The sequence below is a fragment of the Malaya genurostris genome, chromosome 1 (genome assembly GCF_030247185.1).
Source record: "Malaya genurostris strain Urasoe2022 chromosome 1, Malgen_1.1, whole genome shotgun sequence".
Lineage (NCBI taxonomy): Eukaryota > Metazoa > Arthropoda > Insecta > Diptera > Culicidae > Malaya > Malaya genurostris.
In genome coordinates this window covers 80,688,095-80,707,092 of record NC_080570.1, presented here as the reverse complement: position 1 = coordinate 80,707,092, position 18,998 = coordinate 80,688,095, and the positions used below count along the sequence as shown (strand labels likewise).

The following is an 18,998-nucleotide window of genomic DNA, read 5'->3' as shown; positions in this document are numbered from 1 at the left end:
TCAAGTATAACATTCCAGTATATATGGAAGTGAGTGTGTATGATCTTCCCTCAAGCGTCATCTATCCTTATATTCGCAAAACTATGTCCCAATACGGAGAGATTCTCTCTATCGAGAAAGAAAAGTGGAAGAATTATTTTTCCGGTATTCTAAATGGCGTACGTTTGTTACGCATGCGCTTAAGGAGGCCTATACCTTCTTATGTGACATTCGGTCAGGATATAAGAATCCCGTGCAAATCACTTGTTATCGTTGACAATCAGATGGCCACATGTCAATATTGCCAAAAAGCTGTTCACTACGGTAAGCCATGTGATAAACTATACAAGGAGACAACTACACTAAATGACAACGGTGCTTCTTTCACACCAACCCCAAGCAACCCCAGTACACCTGTGACAGTCACCAACAACAGTGAGCATTCTTCCGGGAGTGCAGAAGTGGTGTCGCTTTTGTAAAATCTCTAAACCCTCTCGGAGGTTGGAGGTTTTATTAACTGTGCATCGTTCATCAAAAAGAACACACATGGTAACAAACCTAAATAGGTTTTACAGCAGACTGTTCGAGACCTCGTAGACGTTCAGAATTTACTTCTTCTTCCACCAAATGTGATCCCCAGCAGATTGTTCAGCATCCCTTAGAATTTTCTTCTGCTTTTTTGTGTTTTTGTGTCGTCAATTTTTCCCATCCTCCTAGTCCAAACCTTACCATTTCCTTTCAATCCTTCCCTCTTATATTTCGGGAAAATGATGCTAAAAACATATTGATGGCAAGGCACAAATCTCCAAATATCAAGGGGAACGTACTATTTGTGCCAATTTGTTCTGATTCCTGATTCCAGGTCAGAGGTAGCAGTTAAACATGAACTGCTACGCACTGATGAGTCTACGACGAAATGTTAAATTTAAGTAAAGATGGTTATGTGCATCCAACATAAATTAGGGGGTAAAAACCTTTTGCCTCTTAAACTTTTTACGACATTATGACAGTTCATTCAACCTTTCAGGAAGCAAGTTAGTTTTAGTTTTGAAAACTTAATATGGGCGGAACTCAAAGCAGTTATTTGGAAGATATAAAAGAATTGTATAAAATCGTTTAGTTTTATCTTCGTAAAACATTGGTGAAAGCTTGAACATGTCTCAATACATGAAGGCAAAATACGACGCGGCAAAGCCCAACAGGAAGCGCGATAATGAACGTTCGCATAATTCGTCGAGGCCGCCATGTAAATTGCGGAGCATGTTAACCGTTACAGAGAGAATAAAATACAAACGCAATCTTTCAAAACCGTATGGTCCTTTTCAATACTACAAATCTAAAACGGTCCTTTTCAATACTACAAATCTAAAAATCAATTGCTATCTATACACATCTCGAATGCAGTCCTACGTCAATCTCGCGGTTATGTCTCCAAGTTTTTGCCTTTCACATATAGAAAGGCTATGCAATCACTTGAAAAACCGACTAGTAAAAATTGGCCCGGAGGGTCAAGTGTCATATACCATTCGACTCAGTTCATCGAGCTGAGCAATGTATGTGTGTGTCACATAATCTCACTAAGTTTTCTCGGAGATGGCTGAACCGATTTTGACAAACTTAGATTCAAATGAAAGATCTCATGCTCCCATACGGAGTTCCTGTATTTCATCCGGATCCGACTTCCGGTTTCTGAGTTATAGGGTAAAGCGTGTTCAATATAGTACACCGTCACTTAAACCGGCGAAACAAAACACGTAAAAAAATTTCTAAACTGGTCTCAAAACTGAACAAATCGATAGTCATTATCAGTAAGCAACTGAACAAACCGATTCCGGCTATCCTGATTCCCGGTATCCGGTTCCGAAAGCACCGGAAAAAGTGGTCATATATAACCCAAATGGATCTCACTCACTTTTCTCAGCGATGGTTTGACCGATTTCCACAAACATGGAATCAAAGCTTGTACGCAAAGAGGCCTAAATAAAATATCTTTAAATAAAAGTTCAATAAACAAACAAAAAAACTTTAATACAATAAACCCTTTGTCTCATCATACTGACAACAGATTAACACTCTAATATGTTTTTGCGATGACCGCTAATGAACTACACCTCTGCGATACGAAACAGTCATGCGATTAAAAATATCCCTTTGGCCGAACCCTTGGAAGCATACTGCGGATCCCTAGAAGCAGCTGCGGACTCAGAAAGCGTTCAGAAAAGCCAACTTACTATTCTGTTGAATAGTCCATTCGCTTAGATTTATCCACAACTAGGATGAGATCTTCAGCTTTCAACGGGCGGTTCGAAACATGTGAAACGCCTAGTTATCGTTGAAAAGTATTCCTGAATCAAGCAAGTCCTGAAATGGCCAATAAAAGGAGTTTGAGGCGAAGACAAAAGATAGAAAATCCGAAAATGAATAGCATGCTTATGTTTTCTAAAACGTTATATGAACTTGAATGTTCGTTATTTTACAGCTGTATGTCTCCGAAGAACCGCGATTAGCCAGATTTCACCTGATGGTCATAACATACGACTTGGTAAAGAAAATATGTAAAGGGTGACTTTTTAAGAGGTACAGGATTTGATTTAAAATCCCCTATTTATCCACCTAGTGGTGTAATGATGCCTTTCTTATATTACTTATATTCCCAAAAATATTACTTGAAGATTCATTCATGATTTGTTTTTTCAATCAGGAATAAAATAATCTTTCTTTGGGTATGAATTAACAAAACCTTTTCAATTTGTAAACAGTTATGTCAAGTTAATAGGAATTTGTCTTTATTTTGCATCGCCGCACTCAATGATTGAACGCTGTTTACCCTATAGATTTGATCTAGAAGAATTTTACCCTTTTTTGCAATGTTGTACAATATTTTTACTTCTGATCTTCCAAATCTACCCGTTGGTTGTCAGAAATCGCTATTCTGTGACGACACAAGTCTGTTAGCCACAGGTAGAAATCTTAGAGTGATCTGCAGTCGCCTACAAAGAAGCTTTGATATTTTCAGTGATTTTAAGTCAATATGGAAAATTAACCAAATACAGCAAAAACGCAATTGATTATCTTCGTCATAAACCAAGAGCTTCATTTCTTAAACCAAAATTTAATCATATTATCAAATTGAATGGTTTAACATATGACAAAAAACTCACTCTCAAGGATCACCTTGAAGGAATCCAGGCAAAGTGTAATAAATATATTAAATGTTTATATCTTCTCTTAAACAGAAATTCTAAGCTCCTGTCTAAAAAACAAATTATTAATTTATAAACAAATTTCCAGACCAGCCATGGTTTATGCAGTACCAATTTGGTCAAGTTGCTGTTCCACCAGAAACAAAGCTTCAAAGGGTTCAGAATAAAATTCTGAAAATGATTTTGAAGCGTCCCCCCTGGTTTAGTACACAGACTCACAAATATTGAACCATTGGATGTAATGTCACTTAATATTATAAGCAAATTCCGACAAAAATCGATGCAACCTTCAATTGAATCGATTCGCTCTCTGTATTAGTTAGTAAGTTAGTATATAAATTGCTTTTCCCCATTACATAATACAAGTAGGTTTACAATTTTCATTACACAAAAATCACAGAACTGCGGAGGCAAATAATGTGTTAATGGTAATAACCAAATCATATATATATATAATAGGTCACCACTTCAACTAATTTAATAGTGAAGATAATAACTGTAACACATATCTATTGAATAGACTATTTTGCCACGCAGTTCGAGCGGCGTGCGTCGAGGATTGAAGGTGTGTTTCTTTTTTGTCGGGTATATAAAAAAACGGGTGCCGTTTACACAAACTTTTTATTCATTGGCACTTTTGCAATCTTGCGACGTGTTATAATAGTAGGATTTTTCTTGTATGTAGGATGCCTTTGCTATACTGGCTTGTATAGTAGAGTGAACTGTCCGGTTCTGGATTCCAGCTTCTCAACAACACTCTAAGTGCACTTTCGCAAAACTGTTACCACTTGTTATGCTTTTTCGGTAACACAAAAGTGGATCTACGCTTCTTGTGCTGTATGATTTGTTCACGAAAAATAGCTATTATCCCTTAGTGAATGTTTCTTCTTCCATTTGCTACCATCAGGCTATGTGCTGACAAATCCGATATTTACTTTTATTTATCACTATTCAAAAACTGTTTTCATGCTCTTCTGTCAGTCACATTTAGCGGATTCTTTTCTTACAACGATATTGTACACGGATTGGTACTACTTAAAAACGATTATTAACACGAGAACGACCTTTTTTCTTTTAAGTGTTAATCGCGCAATGAATAATATGTTTGTTTCGTCCTAAAGTTTTACTGGCTACACTCTTAACTATGACGTCCGTGACTTGCGGCTACTCTCCGCGAATTCTTTGAAACTGACTGACCCCTAACTCTTCCCAACTATGGGTTTTTAATCTACTACCATTCAGATTTTAGTACAAGCTGAGCTTGGGATTTTAATTAGAACGTTCGTCCGACATTCTCCCGAAGTTCTACCAAAATGCCGTAAGCCGCGAACCGAAACCACTGTGACTATGTCAATAACAGTGCACAGTGGTCCAGGAAGCAAAATTAGCCGGAAACAATTGTTTACGCTTTTATTATTGGGCTTAGAAATTTGAAGTCTTCGGCACATTAGTTGCAATTAATAAACTGCGTTTTTCGGCCATAGTGGTTTTAGGGTGGTCTTAAAGCAAACTATGAATTAAAAAATTATTTCAAAATCTGGATGAGATAGAACAATGCATCCTTCCACAATAATTTAGAATAATCAATTTAAGGCAACTTTGTCGAAGATATTGGTTATGTATCTTTAACCGTTTTTACATTAGAACGGTTTACATATCCTAAGTTAGGGTGCTTCTTAAAAAAACAGTTTTTATTCAATAACTTTTTCATTTGAATTTTCTCAATAAAGTAATGTTCTAAGAAATTCAAGAGCCTGAAAAGGCGCAACTTTTGGTGGAAAAAGATTATTTTATACTACCTGGTTCAATAGTTATGATAGATTTTAACAAAAAAATACGCCTTTTTTAAATAACGGTTTCCAAAAATGGCGCAACCCGAAAAAAAAATTTTCGATTGCATGTGATAGCTTATACATTTTTATATAATATGAGAGAAATTTGGAAAACAGTTATTTTTCTATCTCATTTAAATCAAAATTCCGTGCAAGTATTTTTTTACTTTATCATATAATATTTAGCTTAGTAACATACTAAGGAGTGTTAGAAAAAGGATATTTCATGACAAATATTTACAATCTATTCTTTGGACATTTGTCGTACATGTAATAAGATGTAACTTTTAAATTTTTTATCTTTCTCATAAAGAAAAGTTTTACAATCACTGTGAAAACTGAGTTTTGAACAGAGGTCCATAGAGCCGAATATCATATACTAATCAAAAGTGTTTGTGTTTGTCACACTCAGTTTCAATGGGGATCTCAGAGAAATCTCCTAAATTTCATTTCATTTATATGCAATTACATGGTGAAAAGCGCCAACAAATCAATTTCCAAGTGTTTCTTATAAGTGGCCATGGAAAGGAAGGGAAAAAAACTACTTAGTAAAATCTCCAAAACTCCAAAACTACTTAGTAAAATTAATTTGAACAATATGTATATTAACGAGTATCATATTACAATATTAGATGCCGTGTATTTTCTGGAAGGAAAACTTTGTTAGTATTTTTGTTTGTTTGGTTTTCAGAGAAATGATGGGATCGGAAGTCATTAGAAGCCTTAAGAACAGATCTTCTAAATTGACCTGCCTGTTGAATTTTCTTGTATTATTTTCCCTAAATCTTCGAATGCATTTGTTTTTCGTTTCTGCCGCTTCTTCTGAGAACATTCCAATTGGAAGAATTGCATATTGTACAATAGCGACTCCATGCACGAGTAATTTGTGTACAGTTGGTGACAAAGCGTACCAACCATACAACTTGTTTTATAGCTCATGTGTACTGTTCGTATATATTCCGAAAGACACCACATCGATCTCCATTTTGCTGTTAATTAGACACGAAAGCTATTAACGATTTGACGGGAACTTCTTCACAAGCTTGCTTCACTTGTCGGTGATCTGTAATGAAACTTAATCTTCCAAAAGAAGCAGTAGACTCGGATGATGATCCTTCCAAATACGAGTTTGGACTCTCTCCGCTTCATGCGTATATTCGCACTATGGATTTGTTCTCAAGATTTCTTATCGACCAACGTGGAATGTTTCAAAGAATAATAATGCAGTGAGTCATCATGAAAAATCTATCCGTTCGGCTCTTCGAGAACAATTGGGTCTACAATCAGTGAACCTCGGCCAGGGGGAGGAAATTCAAACAGCGGTAATGTTGCGAGGCGGTTTTTTGAAGGAAGAGAAATAGTTGCTAAAATTACAGGACTGAATCATGATTTATTGGAAAGATTTTATGTTATACTATCACTAATTAACAGCAAAATGGAGATCGATGTGGTGTCTTTCGGAATATATACGAACAGTACACATGAGCTATACAACAAGTTGTATGGTTTTTACGCTTTGTCACCAACTGTACACAAATTACTCGTGCATGGAGTCGCTATTGTACAATATGCAATTCTTCCAATTGGAATGTTCTCAGAAGAAGCGGCAGAAACGAAAAACAAATGCGTTCGAAGATTTAGGGAAAATAATACAAGAAAATTCAACAGGCAGGTCAATTTAGAAGATCTGTTCTTAAGGCTTCTAATGACTTCCGATCCCATCATTTCTCTGAAAAACAAAACAAACAAAAATACTAACAAAGTTTTCCTTCCAGAAAATACACGGCATCTAATATTGTAATATGATACTCGTTAATATACATATTGTTCAAATTAATTTTACTAAGTAGTTTTGGAGTTTTGGAGATTTTACTAAGTAGTTTTTTTCCCTTCCTTTCCATGGCCACTTATAAGAAACACTTGGAAATTGATTTGTTGGCGCTTTTCACCATGTAATTGCATATAAATGAAATGAAATTTAGGAGATTTCTCTGAGATCCCCATTGAAACTGAGTGTGACAAACACAAACACTTTTGATTAGTATATGATATTCGGCTCTATGGACCTCTGTTCAAAACTCAGTTTTCACAGTGATTGTAAAACTTTTCTTTATGAGAAAGATAAAAAATTTAAAAGTTACATCTTATTACATGTACGACAAATGTCCAAAGAATAGATTGTAAATATTTGTCATGAAATATCCTTTTTCTAACACTCCTTAGTATGTTACTAAGCTAAATATTATATGATAAAGTACAAAAATACTTGCACGGAATTTTGATTTAAATGAGATAGAAAAATAACTGTTTTCCAAATTTTTCTCATATTATATAAAAATGTATAAGCTATCACATGCAATCAAAAAATTTTTTATCGGGTTGCGCCATTTTTGAAAACCGTTATTTAAAAAAGGCGTATTTTTTTGTTAAAATCTATCATAACTATTGAACCAGGTAGTATAAAAAAAAATCTTTTTCCACCAAAAGTTGCGCCTTTTTAGGCTCTTGAATTTCTTAGAACATTACTTTATTGAGAAAATTCAAATGAAAAAGTTATTGAATAAAAACCTTTTTTTTCAGAACCACCCAAACTTAGGATATGTAAACCGTTCTAATGTAAAAACGGTTAAAGATACACAACCAATATCTTCGACAAAGTTGCCTTAAATTGATTATTCTAAATTATTGTGGAAGGATGCATTGTTCTATCTCATTCAGATTTTGAAATATTTTTTTAATTCATAGTTTGCTTTAGGACCACCCTAAAACCACTATGGCCGAAAAACGCAGTTTATTAATTGCAATTAATGTGCCGAAGACTTCAAATCTCTAAGCCCAATAATAAAAGCGTAAACAATTGTTTCCTGCTAATTTTGCTTCCTGGACCACTGTGCAGTGATCGGTGCCCGTGAAAAGATTTTTTTTTTGTTGCTGCTCGTCGCGGTTACACTGACGTGAAGGCTTGCTAGAAAGGTGGCGAGTTTTTTCTTCACGGCTGGGTTGCTATTCTTGCAATACTTCAATGAGATTCAATGAAAGACTTTGGTGAGGGCGCAGCACTATATTAAATTTTAATTGATTGTATATGATGATGTTTACAATACCGTCAAACCCACCAGCCATGCGAGGGGTCTACTCTTTGCATCACCGATTCGTATGAAAAAAAACCAGCAGTTTCCGACATTTTTAACACGCCATTCTACATTCAATAAAATTTAGAACAAGAGCATTCAAGCTGTTACCGAACTTGATTAAAGCGAGCCTCGAATTCCGTGTCGTCGAAAAATTCCGAAACGTTTCGAGCAAGTAAAGGCTAATGACTTTGAATTTGAAAAATCGATAGATTTTTCCAGTAAATCTTACTTTGAAGTTTTTGATCAATTGATTTCGTATCTTAAAAGTCGATTCGAAAATATTTCTGGGTGATTTTCAAACTATTGAAAAAAATTTCAGTTGGTCAGCCAGCAGATATCGATGAAACTGGGAAATTTAATTCAACGACAAGGAAAGGTTACTCAGTGACAGAGATATGTTTCTGCATCTACTGGAAAGACAAAAAAAAGCAAATTGTCTGAGGAAAATTGTAAATATCAAACAACATATACAGGGATAACGAGCTTGTACCATAGTATGTGCTTTTCGTTCATCTATTTGTTACAGAACCAGGATCATCTTGTTCTAATGAAAGAAGTTTTTCGGTTCTTCGTAGGTTAAAAACGTACAATGTTGCAATATCGACTTAATAACGTTGCTGTTTTACATATCTATCGCGACATTATTAGACGACTTTGTTTAGCGGAATGCAAAACGCAATTCTGTGTTTGCATAGCGCAAATCATTTATGTGTATCCTAATGATCTTTTACACGCTGCAATAATTCAAAAACAAAATTACTTTTTTATTCCTTTCCATTCATGAACAATAGAAACCCCGTCGACGACTTTTATATGAAGGCAAACTACCCACTCGAACCAAAAATGATCTTCCGGATCTGCTGGCAGCAACTGCTCGTTTTAAAGCTACTATTGAGTCATTGCTCAAGTTCGAAGATCAAATGGCTGACACTTTCGGTTTCGAAAATATAATGGTATAAATGACGCAATCGACATATCGCACTTCTTCTATCCTCTTCCTCAATGATATGATATCTATGGATCATATTCATATCCATAGATTTTTTTTATTCAATATTACAATATATTTTTAGGCACACTGCTTAAGCTCTAAGATGCCAAGGTCATTTTCTAATCTTAATTAACGACTAACTTAAAACTAGAATAGTATCATTAGAATATGTGATCTTAGGTTCTCGAAAATCCAGCGTTCAGCTGGCGATCGGCAATGATCGATGTATTCAGTATTGCACGAGTATATTTCACAAGTCTTCCGTGGGCGGTGATGGTGATGTTAAGGAAGAGAATGAAAAAATAGTAAATATTGTGGAAACGGGGTAAAAAGGGGATATGGGAACAAAATGTCTGAAAACGACAGAGTTGCCATCGAGATGATGGGGGAACGAAAAAGTTAGTGACAAAAAAAGATCTTGTTAGTTCCAATGAAGATGGTGGACAGGGACGGGGATCGAGAGAATCGAGCAGATGTTAGTGTCGAACCTGTAGGTGGAAATTATACTTTCTGAGTGAGGAATAACACATTACACTTGTATATCAATATGTTTAAGGTACTGGTATATGAGAAGCATATATAAACTATCCCGACTCGCCAACACATCCCGAACCGGAACCTCAGGCGGTCTACCTCGGGCCCTAAGGGATTCCAGTAGCTTCGACCTGGCGTCACGATACTCTACGCACGACCACACGACATGCTCGATGTCCAGATAACCGTCGCCACGGGTGCAGAGACCGCTCTCCGTGAGCCCAATACGTTGTGCGTGCGTAGAGATGTGCGTTGAAAGTGTAGTGATTTGACATGAGCCGCGACATAACACGAATGAAATCGCGACTCACGTTCATCCCCCTGAACCAAGGTTTCGTCGATACCCTAGGGATAATGGAATGTAACCATCGCCATTGCTCCATGAAGTTTTCCAACTTTCAAGAGTTTTCTGACGAGAGATACTGAAAAATTCATTGAAGCAGATTGGTCCTTCATAATGCGCCCACCTTAGCCAATGAGTCTGCCTTTTCATTTCCCGGAATGGAACAATGCGAAGGGACCCAGACTAAAAATATTGAATAAGACCGTTCAGATACAGCTTCTATTGAGCTTAGACTGTCCGTGACAATGAAGTAATGGTCGTTGGGCAAGGTTTCAATGATCTCGAGGGTGTACTGAATAGCAGCTAATTCTGCGACGTGAACTGAAGCCGGATCACTGAGTTTGTATGAAGCGGTGACGTTTTGATTGAAGATGCCGAAGCCTGTGGACCTGTTGATGTTTGATCCGTCAGTGTAAAACACCTTTTCGCAGTTGACTGTTCTAAATTTATAATGAAAGATATTAGGGGCCACTTGAGGGCGTATGTGATCCGGAATTCCACGAATCTCTTCTCTCATGGATGTGTCGAAAAACACAGTAGAATCAGAAGTATTCAAGAAATGAGCACGGTAGGAAACAAACGATGAAGGATTAATATTCTGAGCCATGTAATCAAAATACAAGGACATAAAACGGGTCTGAGAATTGAGCTCGACAAGCCTAGCTATGGGTCCTATAATAGACACAACGCTGTCGTCGGCAAGTTGTCTTAGCATGCAAGATGTGTTGATACACTAATATACGTAAAAATTGTATAAAAAGGGGCTTGAGCATGAGCCCATGTAACTGAATCGTATTGTCGACAAATCACCATGCGCAATACATGTATTTCTCGGACAACAGATTATACAAAAAGTTATTCAGAATTGGTGAAAGACCATGCTGATGCAACTTCTCAGATAAGATGTTTATGGAAACTGAGTCAAAAGCCCCCTTAATGTCTAAGAAAACTGATGCCGTTTGTTCTTTACGAGTAAATGCCATTTGAATTTCTGTTGAGAGCAACGCGAGACAATCGTTCGTTCCTTTTCCCCTGCGGAAACCAAATTGAGTATCTGAAAGTAAGCCATTTGTCTCGACCCAATTGTCTAGACGAAACAGAATCATTTTTTCGAACAATTTCCAGATACAGGAAAGCATAGCAATCGGCCGATACGAATTGTGATCAGAGGCAGGTTTCCCTGGTTTTTGAATGGCGATAACTCCTACTTGTCTCCAGTCATGTGGGACAATATTGTCCTCAAGAAGCCTATTGAATAAATTCAATAAGCGCCTTTTGGCAGAGTCAGGCAAATTTTTCTAAAAGTTGAATTTGATTTTGTCTAACCCCGGAACTTTATTGTTACACGATAAAAGCGCAAGTGAGAACTCTACCATCGAAAAAGGTGTTTCGTTTCTGTTTGAAGAGGCAACGCGCACGATCGTCTGTTCCGGAACAGAGTCAGGACATACTTTTTTGGCGAAATCGAATATCCAGCGGTTAGAATATTCCTCGCTTTCGTACGTGGTGTTTTTGTTGCGAATTCGTCGGGCTGTGCTCCAAAGAGTGCTCATTGATGTTTCTCTCGATAATCCGTCTACGAATCGACGCCAATAACCGCTTTAATCAAGCTTTTCATTTTAGCGTCGAATGCCGCGTAGTTTTTAAAATTATCAGGTGTTCCGTTTTTCCTAAACTTGATAAATGATGAAGCCCTCTCCGCGTTTAATTCTGAGCACTCTTTGTCCCACCACGGGTTGGGAGGACGGACGTTAGTTTTCGCGCCGGGTACTCGTTTCGTCTGAGCTTGAGTCGCGGTGTCGAGAATCAAGCCAGCCAAAAACGTGTACTCTTCCTCCGGAGGAAGTTCTTGTGTTGTTTCTATTTTCTCAGATATCGAATTTGCGTAGCATTTCCAATCAATATTTCGTGTGAGGTCATACGAAACATCGATTGTCCCTATATCCATAGATATTTTAAATGTTACCGTGTAATGAAAGTAAGCGTTAAATAATACTTTTGTGGATTACTTAAATCAATCAGAATGAACTCAAACGAATCTATCTCAATTTGGGTAAAAAATATCTCAATGAAAAAAAATAAACCAGCCTATTTAAGTAACAAGAAAAAGACATTATCATATCAATAAGCGTATTAAGAAGAAGTCTTAAACGGTCTACGGGGTTTAAAAACGGTCGCTTTGTTACTTTTAAGACAAAGTAGAAAAATCTACCGAATCTATAAATAGATTCTCTGTCATATTTTCCAGCTCAGTCAACTCTGCCTTCATGCGGGGTAATAGGTAAAGTATTTTTTTGAAACGGATGAAAATTTCAGACTTTCGAAATGTGTATTTGATCCAATATTCGATATCTTGTGATGCAAGCAGTCGACGTGTATTTAGTTCACTTTCAATGCCCATCGGTAGTATTTATTTTAGAGTTTTATCACCACGATAAAACGTTTGCCGTTTTTGATTGTGTTAGTACTTTTCTAATGTAGTGTTTTCGGATTGTACAAGTTATCGAGTATTTCCGTGATAGTAAATATGAAGTAAAATTTTGTTCTCGGTAGTAGGAACTCACATTTTTCTCCCCCATACCATCCTGTTATTAAACATTATGACGACCGCATTCACATATAGAATAATCATGCCACCTGTCCATTTTTTAAATTTATATTTTATTCTCTTCTGTAGCTTTCATGGCAACGCTATCCATGCATTCTGAAAGCTGGTCATTGTCATGGTGGCAAAGCAACAGCTAAATTGGACAACTCAAGTGCATTGCACGATGCTGCAGGACTATTATATGGTACTGGTCTCACAGATGGTACTTCCTACTGCAGCTTAGAGCCATACATTGACGCCAAATTTGACGTGCACATACAGAAAATTGGAAACAATTACAAAGCATTTATGTAAGTTGTAACATTTCAGAGTTTTGCTTCATGTTATATATGTCTTAACATATTTATATCTTATCAGGAGAAAATCTATTTCTGGAAACTGGAAAACAAATCAAGGGTCAGCAATGCTTGAACAGATTTCAATGACTGAGAAGTACAAATCATGGATTGATGAGGTAAGTTCTGAAATTCATTTTAAAATAAACAACGAGTGTAAATGTAAAGCGTGTAATGCAAGTATTAGGTTTTACACGAACATGACATAACCTCACAAAATAAACAGAATGAACTATTTTGACAGCCGCCGGTGGTTTGAATTTAATTTATTTTAGTTTCATCCTTTGAATTTAAAAATTGCAACCTCACATTAATCAGATTTATACTAATATCGCTCCTTGAGGCTGGAAACGCATACAGGGCAATCTTTTTAGTTTTTTCACTGTGGAACACGTTTTTAACAGGCACTTTTTCGACATATTTCAATTTTTAATTTTCAGTCGCGAAAAAAAACAAACCACCGCACAGTGGTCTCAATCATGTAAAGACGCGCGTTGTTTTATTTGTTGATTTTGAAGCTTTCATATCTTCAGAAGAATTTCTGTTTGATATAATCCGCTTCTTTTAATATAATCAAAATTGTCATTAATCCACCTACAAGTGAGTTAAAAAAATTTGTTTCATGCAATATGAGATAGAGTATTTATGTTTTTAGAAAAGTTGTAGATCATATTGAAACAAGAAAACATGCCGAAGACACTTTAAAACACTTTAAAATGCATTGGTGTCGAGATATGGTGCATTGTTTATTAGAGACCCCCCCAAAATTCAGAACTTTTTTCAATGAATTTTTTAAATTTTAGAATGTTCCACAATTATATTTCAATTATCAAAATACACATTTTTGTCAAAGGTTGCATATGTTTAAGTTCACAAACTAAAATGTTTTTGAACAATTTAATTACAAAATACTAGATATTGAAGTGTCAATATCTCAAAAATGTGGAAATATGTGGAACTAATTTTAACGAAGTTTGATAGTATGATCAAAACACTATTATAAAAATTAGTAGGTGCAACCTAAATTCGCTTAAATTTATATGAAAGCGCACTTTAAAAAAAACATGTTCGTACATTCCCCAACGCGCTCTTTGAACATAACTCATGGTTTGAGTTGCGATAACTCAAATTCATAAACTGGAGTAATATGTCAAAATATGAGTATGGAATTGAATAAAATTTACTCAGACCATGGGTTCTCTCGTATCTATTCATACATTAGAGTAAGCGTTGAGTTTTCAAGCATTTGAGTGAAAACAATACTTCTTGCAGTTCAGTGCGTTTTCTTTATCGGAATATTCTTATCGAATTAAAGAATACATCGTTTTTAATTGCCGTTTCTAGACTCGGTTTTCGAAACCATGAATCATCATTCATAGATGTCTTCAATAGAAATTTTGTAGTTTTAACTATGCTGAGTGAGAAGTCCAACATGAGGATATCAATATCGATCAAATTTGGCTAAAACCAGTCAATAGGAAACGATTTTGAATCACTTTTTTATCGCCTTCGATTTAAAAGAAAGAAGAATTACTTTTTATATAAACATTGTCGTAAAAGAATTTTCTTTATTTTGAGTGCAAGGAATACAAATGTTGAGTTAAACTGACTCAAATTTTGAAAAAATATTGTTTTCTTATTTTGAATAAAAAATACTCAAATTTTGACAACTTCGTCCCTTAATAAAAAAATGAGTAGATAGGTGGTAACTCAAGTTTAGAGTACGTGCAGTTTTTATGAATTTGAGTGGAGTGTCACTCAATTTTGAGTAATGTTGAATGAGGGTGATTATTAGGGTGGGACAAGGTTGTATGGGAAAAAGATGAAAATGTTTATTTTCTCGCTCCACCAAACTATTCGTTTTCCTTTTGGGTCCCTAAAGTACCAGGCAAAATTTTAGCCCGATCGGAGAAACTATATTTTCGCGCCCACGGTTTAAAGTTTGTATGGGATTTAGTATGGAGAAATTCACTTTTAACAAAAAATCGGCTGGAAATTAACCTATGAGCTCTAAAAATCAGCGCATAGGATATTTTCGTAGTAAATTTAACGAGGAAGAAAACTTTGGAAGACCGCAAAACAATCCGACATTTGTAGAAAAAGTTATTAAAGAAAAACCGACACAAGGTCTGAACAATGGCTCATTCCTTAATATATCTAGCACCACTGTTGCTAGTGAAAGTAACATGATGTGACTTCCCTTTAATGTGCTATAACGGTTGATCCGTTTTGTTTGATGTCTTCACGATAGTTACTCAGCCGAGTATAAAGATTACTTTTAAGTGAAAAACCATGCTCCAAACCTTACTGTAAAGACACAAAAAGTCATGTAAATTGTGTTTTTGTTTGCATAAAATAGTACCATCTATATCTTCTAAACTATAAGAGATAGAGGATTTATATATCCCGCAAAGTATTTGGATTTGAGTTTATCTAAAATATTGTAGAAGATTCCAAAAACCTATTTCTTCAAATTAAAAAGTTAGACTTTTTTATGTCTTTACGGTGAGTTTTGGAACATGACTTGTTACTTAAAAATAATCCTCATACTCAGCTCAGAAACTTTTGTGAAGACATCAAACAACTAAAATCAACCTTTATAGCATAATAAAAGAAAGCGCAATCATATAACCACCACTAGCAGCAGTGGTGCTAGATAAATTAAGGAGTGAGCCATTGTTTGGACCTTGAGTCGGTTTTCCTTTAATAACTTTTTCTACAAATGTCGTATTGTTTTGCTGTCTTCTAAGGTTTTCTTCCTCGATAAATTTTCTACCAAAAATAACACATTGACTGATTTTTAGTGTTCATAGGTTGATCTCCAACCGATTTTTTTTGTTAAAAGTGAATTTCTCCATACTAAATCCCATACAAACTTTAAACCGTGGGCGCGAAAATATAGTTTCCCCGATCGAGCTAAAATTTTGCATGATACTTATGGGACTCGAAAGGAACACGAAAAGTTTGGTGGAGCTGATATCCATTTTTTTGTGATTATATATGTAGCACCCTTACATACAGTATTCATTAACCTTGCACCATAAATTAAGTAAACATACAGGATCCGGCACTCGAAGTGTAACCAATTACAAAGGACATAAATTCAGTTTGGAAAATTACTTTTACTTAATTCAAAGTACAAAATGTGTAAAAATAATACAAAATTCAGAATCAATTCACTTTTGCTCGATATGACCACCTTTTGCCTTGACTATGGCCTTGAGACGGTCAAAAAACGAATCGCAAGCTGCCCGAATGTGACTTGCAGGTGTATTTTGGCCCACTCGCGGACAATAACTTTTTTCAGCGCCTCGAGACTGGTGTATCTTTTAGTTCGGACTTTGCTCTCCAAAATGGCCCAAAGATAATAATCCATTGGATTCACATCTGGTGAATTCGAGAGCCATTGTGTGGACGTGATGAAGTTCGGAACGTTGTTTTTCAGCCATTCTTGGTTCACTTGAGCTTTGTGAGACGGTGCCGAGTCCTGCTGAAACGTCCATGGTCTGCCACCGAAATGTTTGTCTGCCCACGGCTTCAAAGCAACCTCCAGAATACTTTCCCGATAATATGTCGCATTTACCTTGACGCCAGGCTCGAAGGTCTGAAGTTGGTTACACTTCGAGTGCCGGACCCTGTAAATTTCCCATTGCCCCGGATACACCAACAGCGCTTCTAGTGAGAAACGGGTGTACTTTTTCCTTTAGCTACTGTTGTTGTTGTAAATGCGCAGGCAGAAATCAGGAATCAGAGCAAATTGGCTCAAATGGCCTTGATATTTCGAGATTTGTGCCTTGCCATCAATTTGTTTTAGCATCCTTTTCCCGATATATAAGAGGGAAGGATTGAAAGGAAATGGTAAGGGTTGGACTAGGAGGATGGGAAAAATTGACGACACAAAAACACATAAAAGCAGAAGTAAATTCTGCACCCCTAAGGGATGCTGAACAATCTACTGAGGATCACATTTAGTGGAAGCAGAAGTAATTTCTGAACCTCTATGAGGTCCCGAACAGTTTGCTGTTAATAAAACCTCCAACCCCCGAGAGGATTTAGAGATCTTACAAAAGCGACACCATTCTGCACACCCGGAAGAATGTAGAACGATTTGCAGTATCTACGATCAGAAGTAAATTCGGTACCCCCTAAAGGATGCCAAGCAATCTGCTAAACCTTATTTAAGGTGAATACAGAATCATTCACTCCAGGAAGAACGATGAACCCTTCTGACTATAGCTCCTTACCACGAGAGAATATCCTTCAATTTTAGCTCTGCATACACAGTAGCTGCGTCAATGCGGGACAGTTACATATCAGATCATATGAAGTACCATAATCGCATTCACACAAATCACACGAATAATACTCAGCACGTTGAATAGTAGCCATGTGATAATTGAGTTTGAAATGTCCAGTCAGAGCTCTGACCAGAATACTGCAATGATGTTTGGAGAAATGCAGTAGACACTTTGACATTTTCAGATTTAAATCTGGTAGAAATGCTTATGTCTGAGCGCAAGTTTGCAAGCTGCGCCAGCATAAATTAAGTAAACATAGATTTCCCATTGTCCCGGATACACCAACAGCGCTTCTGGTGAGAAACGGGTGTACTTTTTTTCCATTAGCTACTGTCATAAATCAAATAAACATAGATTCCCCAGTGTTATAGTAATGTAGTTGAGCAACCCGTGACAGCGAAAGCACCGTCTGGTGGAGAATGGGTGCGTAAATGCTCCTAAAATGCATGCAAAAAGTTGCCTGCGCATTTAACACAACCACAGTAGCTAATGGAAAAAAGTACACCCGTTTGTCACTAGAGGTGCTGTTAGTGTCACCGTACAGTGATAAATCTATGTTTATTTGATTTATGCTACTGTGGTTGTGTTAAATGCGCAGGCAACTTTGTACATGCATTTTAGGAGCATTTACGCACCCATTCTACACCAGACGGCGCTTTTGGTGTTACGGGTTGCTCGACTACAGTACTATTACACTGGGGAATCTAGGTTTATTTTATTGTTTTATGCTTGCACCTTAAATTCAATATTGATCCAACTGAGCGAGAAAATAGGAATCAGATGTATGCCTCGGTTTAAAAGTCGGTTTTCAAAACGATTACATAACCTTTCTACATGAGAAAGGCAAAACGTAAGAATTCTTCTAAATTTGGTTCAAATCTGTTTCAATTTAATGGTTCAAGGTAGTTGGTGGCCGTACGAACCTTTACCAGTTCCCAGCTCCCGATATAACATATAAATATATATATATATATATATATATATATATATATATATATATATATATATATATATATATATATATATATATATATATATATATATATATATATATATATATATATATATATATATATATATATATATATATATATATATATATATATATGGTATTATATAAGAAAACGAAATGGGTTCACTATTATATTATATATAGTATAATCGAGGTCGATCCGAACGGCCACCAACTGACGTACAAACTCTACTAGGTTTTATTCAAATTTCTAAGTTTTTATACCATTTTGCCATCGTACTCTAAACGACGGATTAAATTTTTGTTGAATCCGAAAATCTGCAGTAATTTTGGATAGGATCGTAGGACCTTCCATTTGACCTTAAGATTGGCAATATCGGTTCTACAAACTCTGAGAAAAGTGAGTGAGATCCATTTTTGAGCATATGACTATTATCTCCTGTCGTCAATTGAATACCGGAAACCAGGATAGCCGGAATCGGTTTGTTTGGCTGCCTATTAATAATGGCTATCGATTTGTGTAGCTTTGAGTCCAGATTCGATTTTTTTTGCGTTGTTTTTGTTTCACCGGTTTAAGTGACGGTGTACAATATATAACACACTTTACCCTATAACTCCAGAGCCGGAGTTGGATTCGGATGAAAATCAGGAATTCCGTATTGCACCGCGAGACCTTTCATTTGAAGTCTAAGTTTGTGGTCAAATTCGGTTGATAATCGGTCAAATTATCACGTAGAAAAGTGAGTGAGGTCCATTTTCGATTATATG

At 36.2% G+C, this 18,998-nt stretch overlaps 1 protein-coding gene across 2 annotated transcripts in view; it reads left to right on the top strand.

Annotated features, from left to right (window-relative positions):
• The window catches only part of LOC131440613 (synapsin), a 139,701-nt gene that overhangs the window by 97,101 nt on the left and 23,602 nt on the right, over positions 1 to 18,998 (top strand). For both annotated transcript variants that reach the window (XM_058612049.1, XM_058612050.1), the window contains 2 exons: positions 12,694 to 12,914; positions 12,982 to 13,078. In XM_058612049.1, coding sequence (XP_058468032.1) covers positions 12,694 to 12,914; positions 12,982 to 13,078 — 318 coding nt within the window. The remainder of the gene's footprint in view (positions 1 to 12,693; positions 12,915 to 12,981; positions 13,079 to 18,998) is intronic.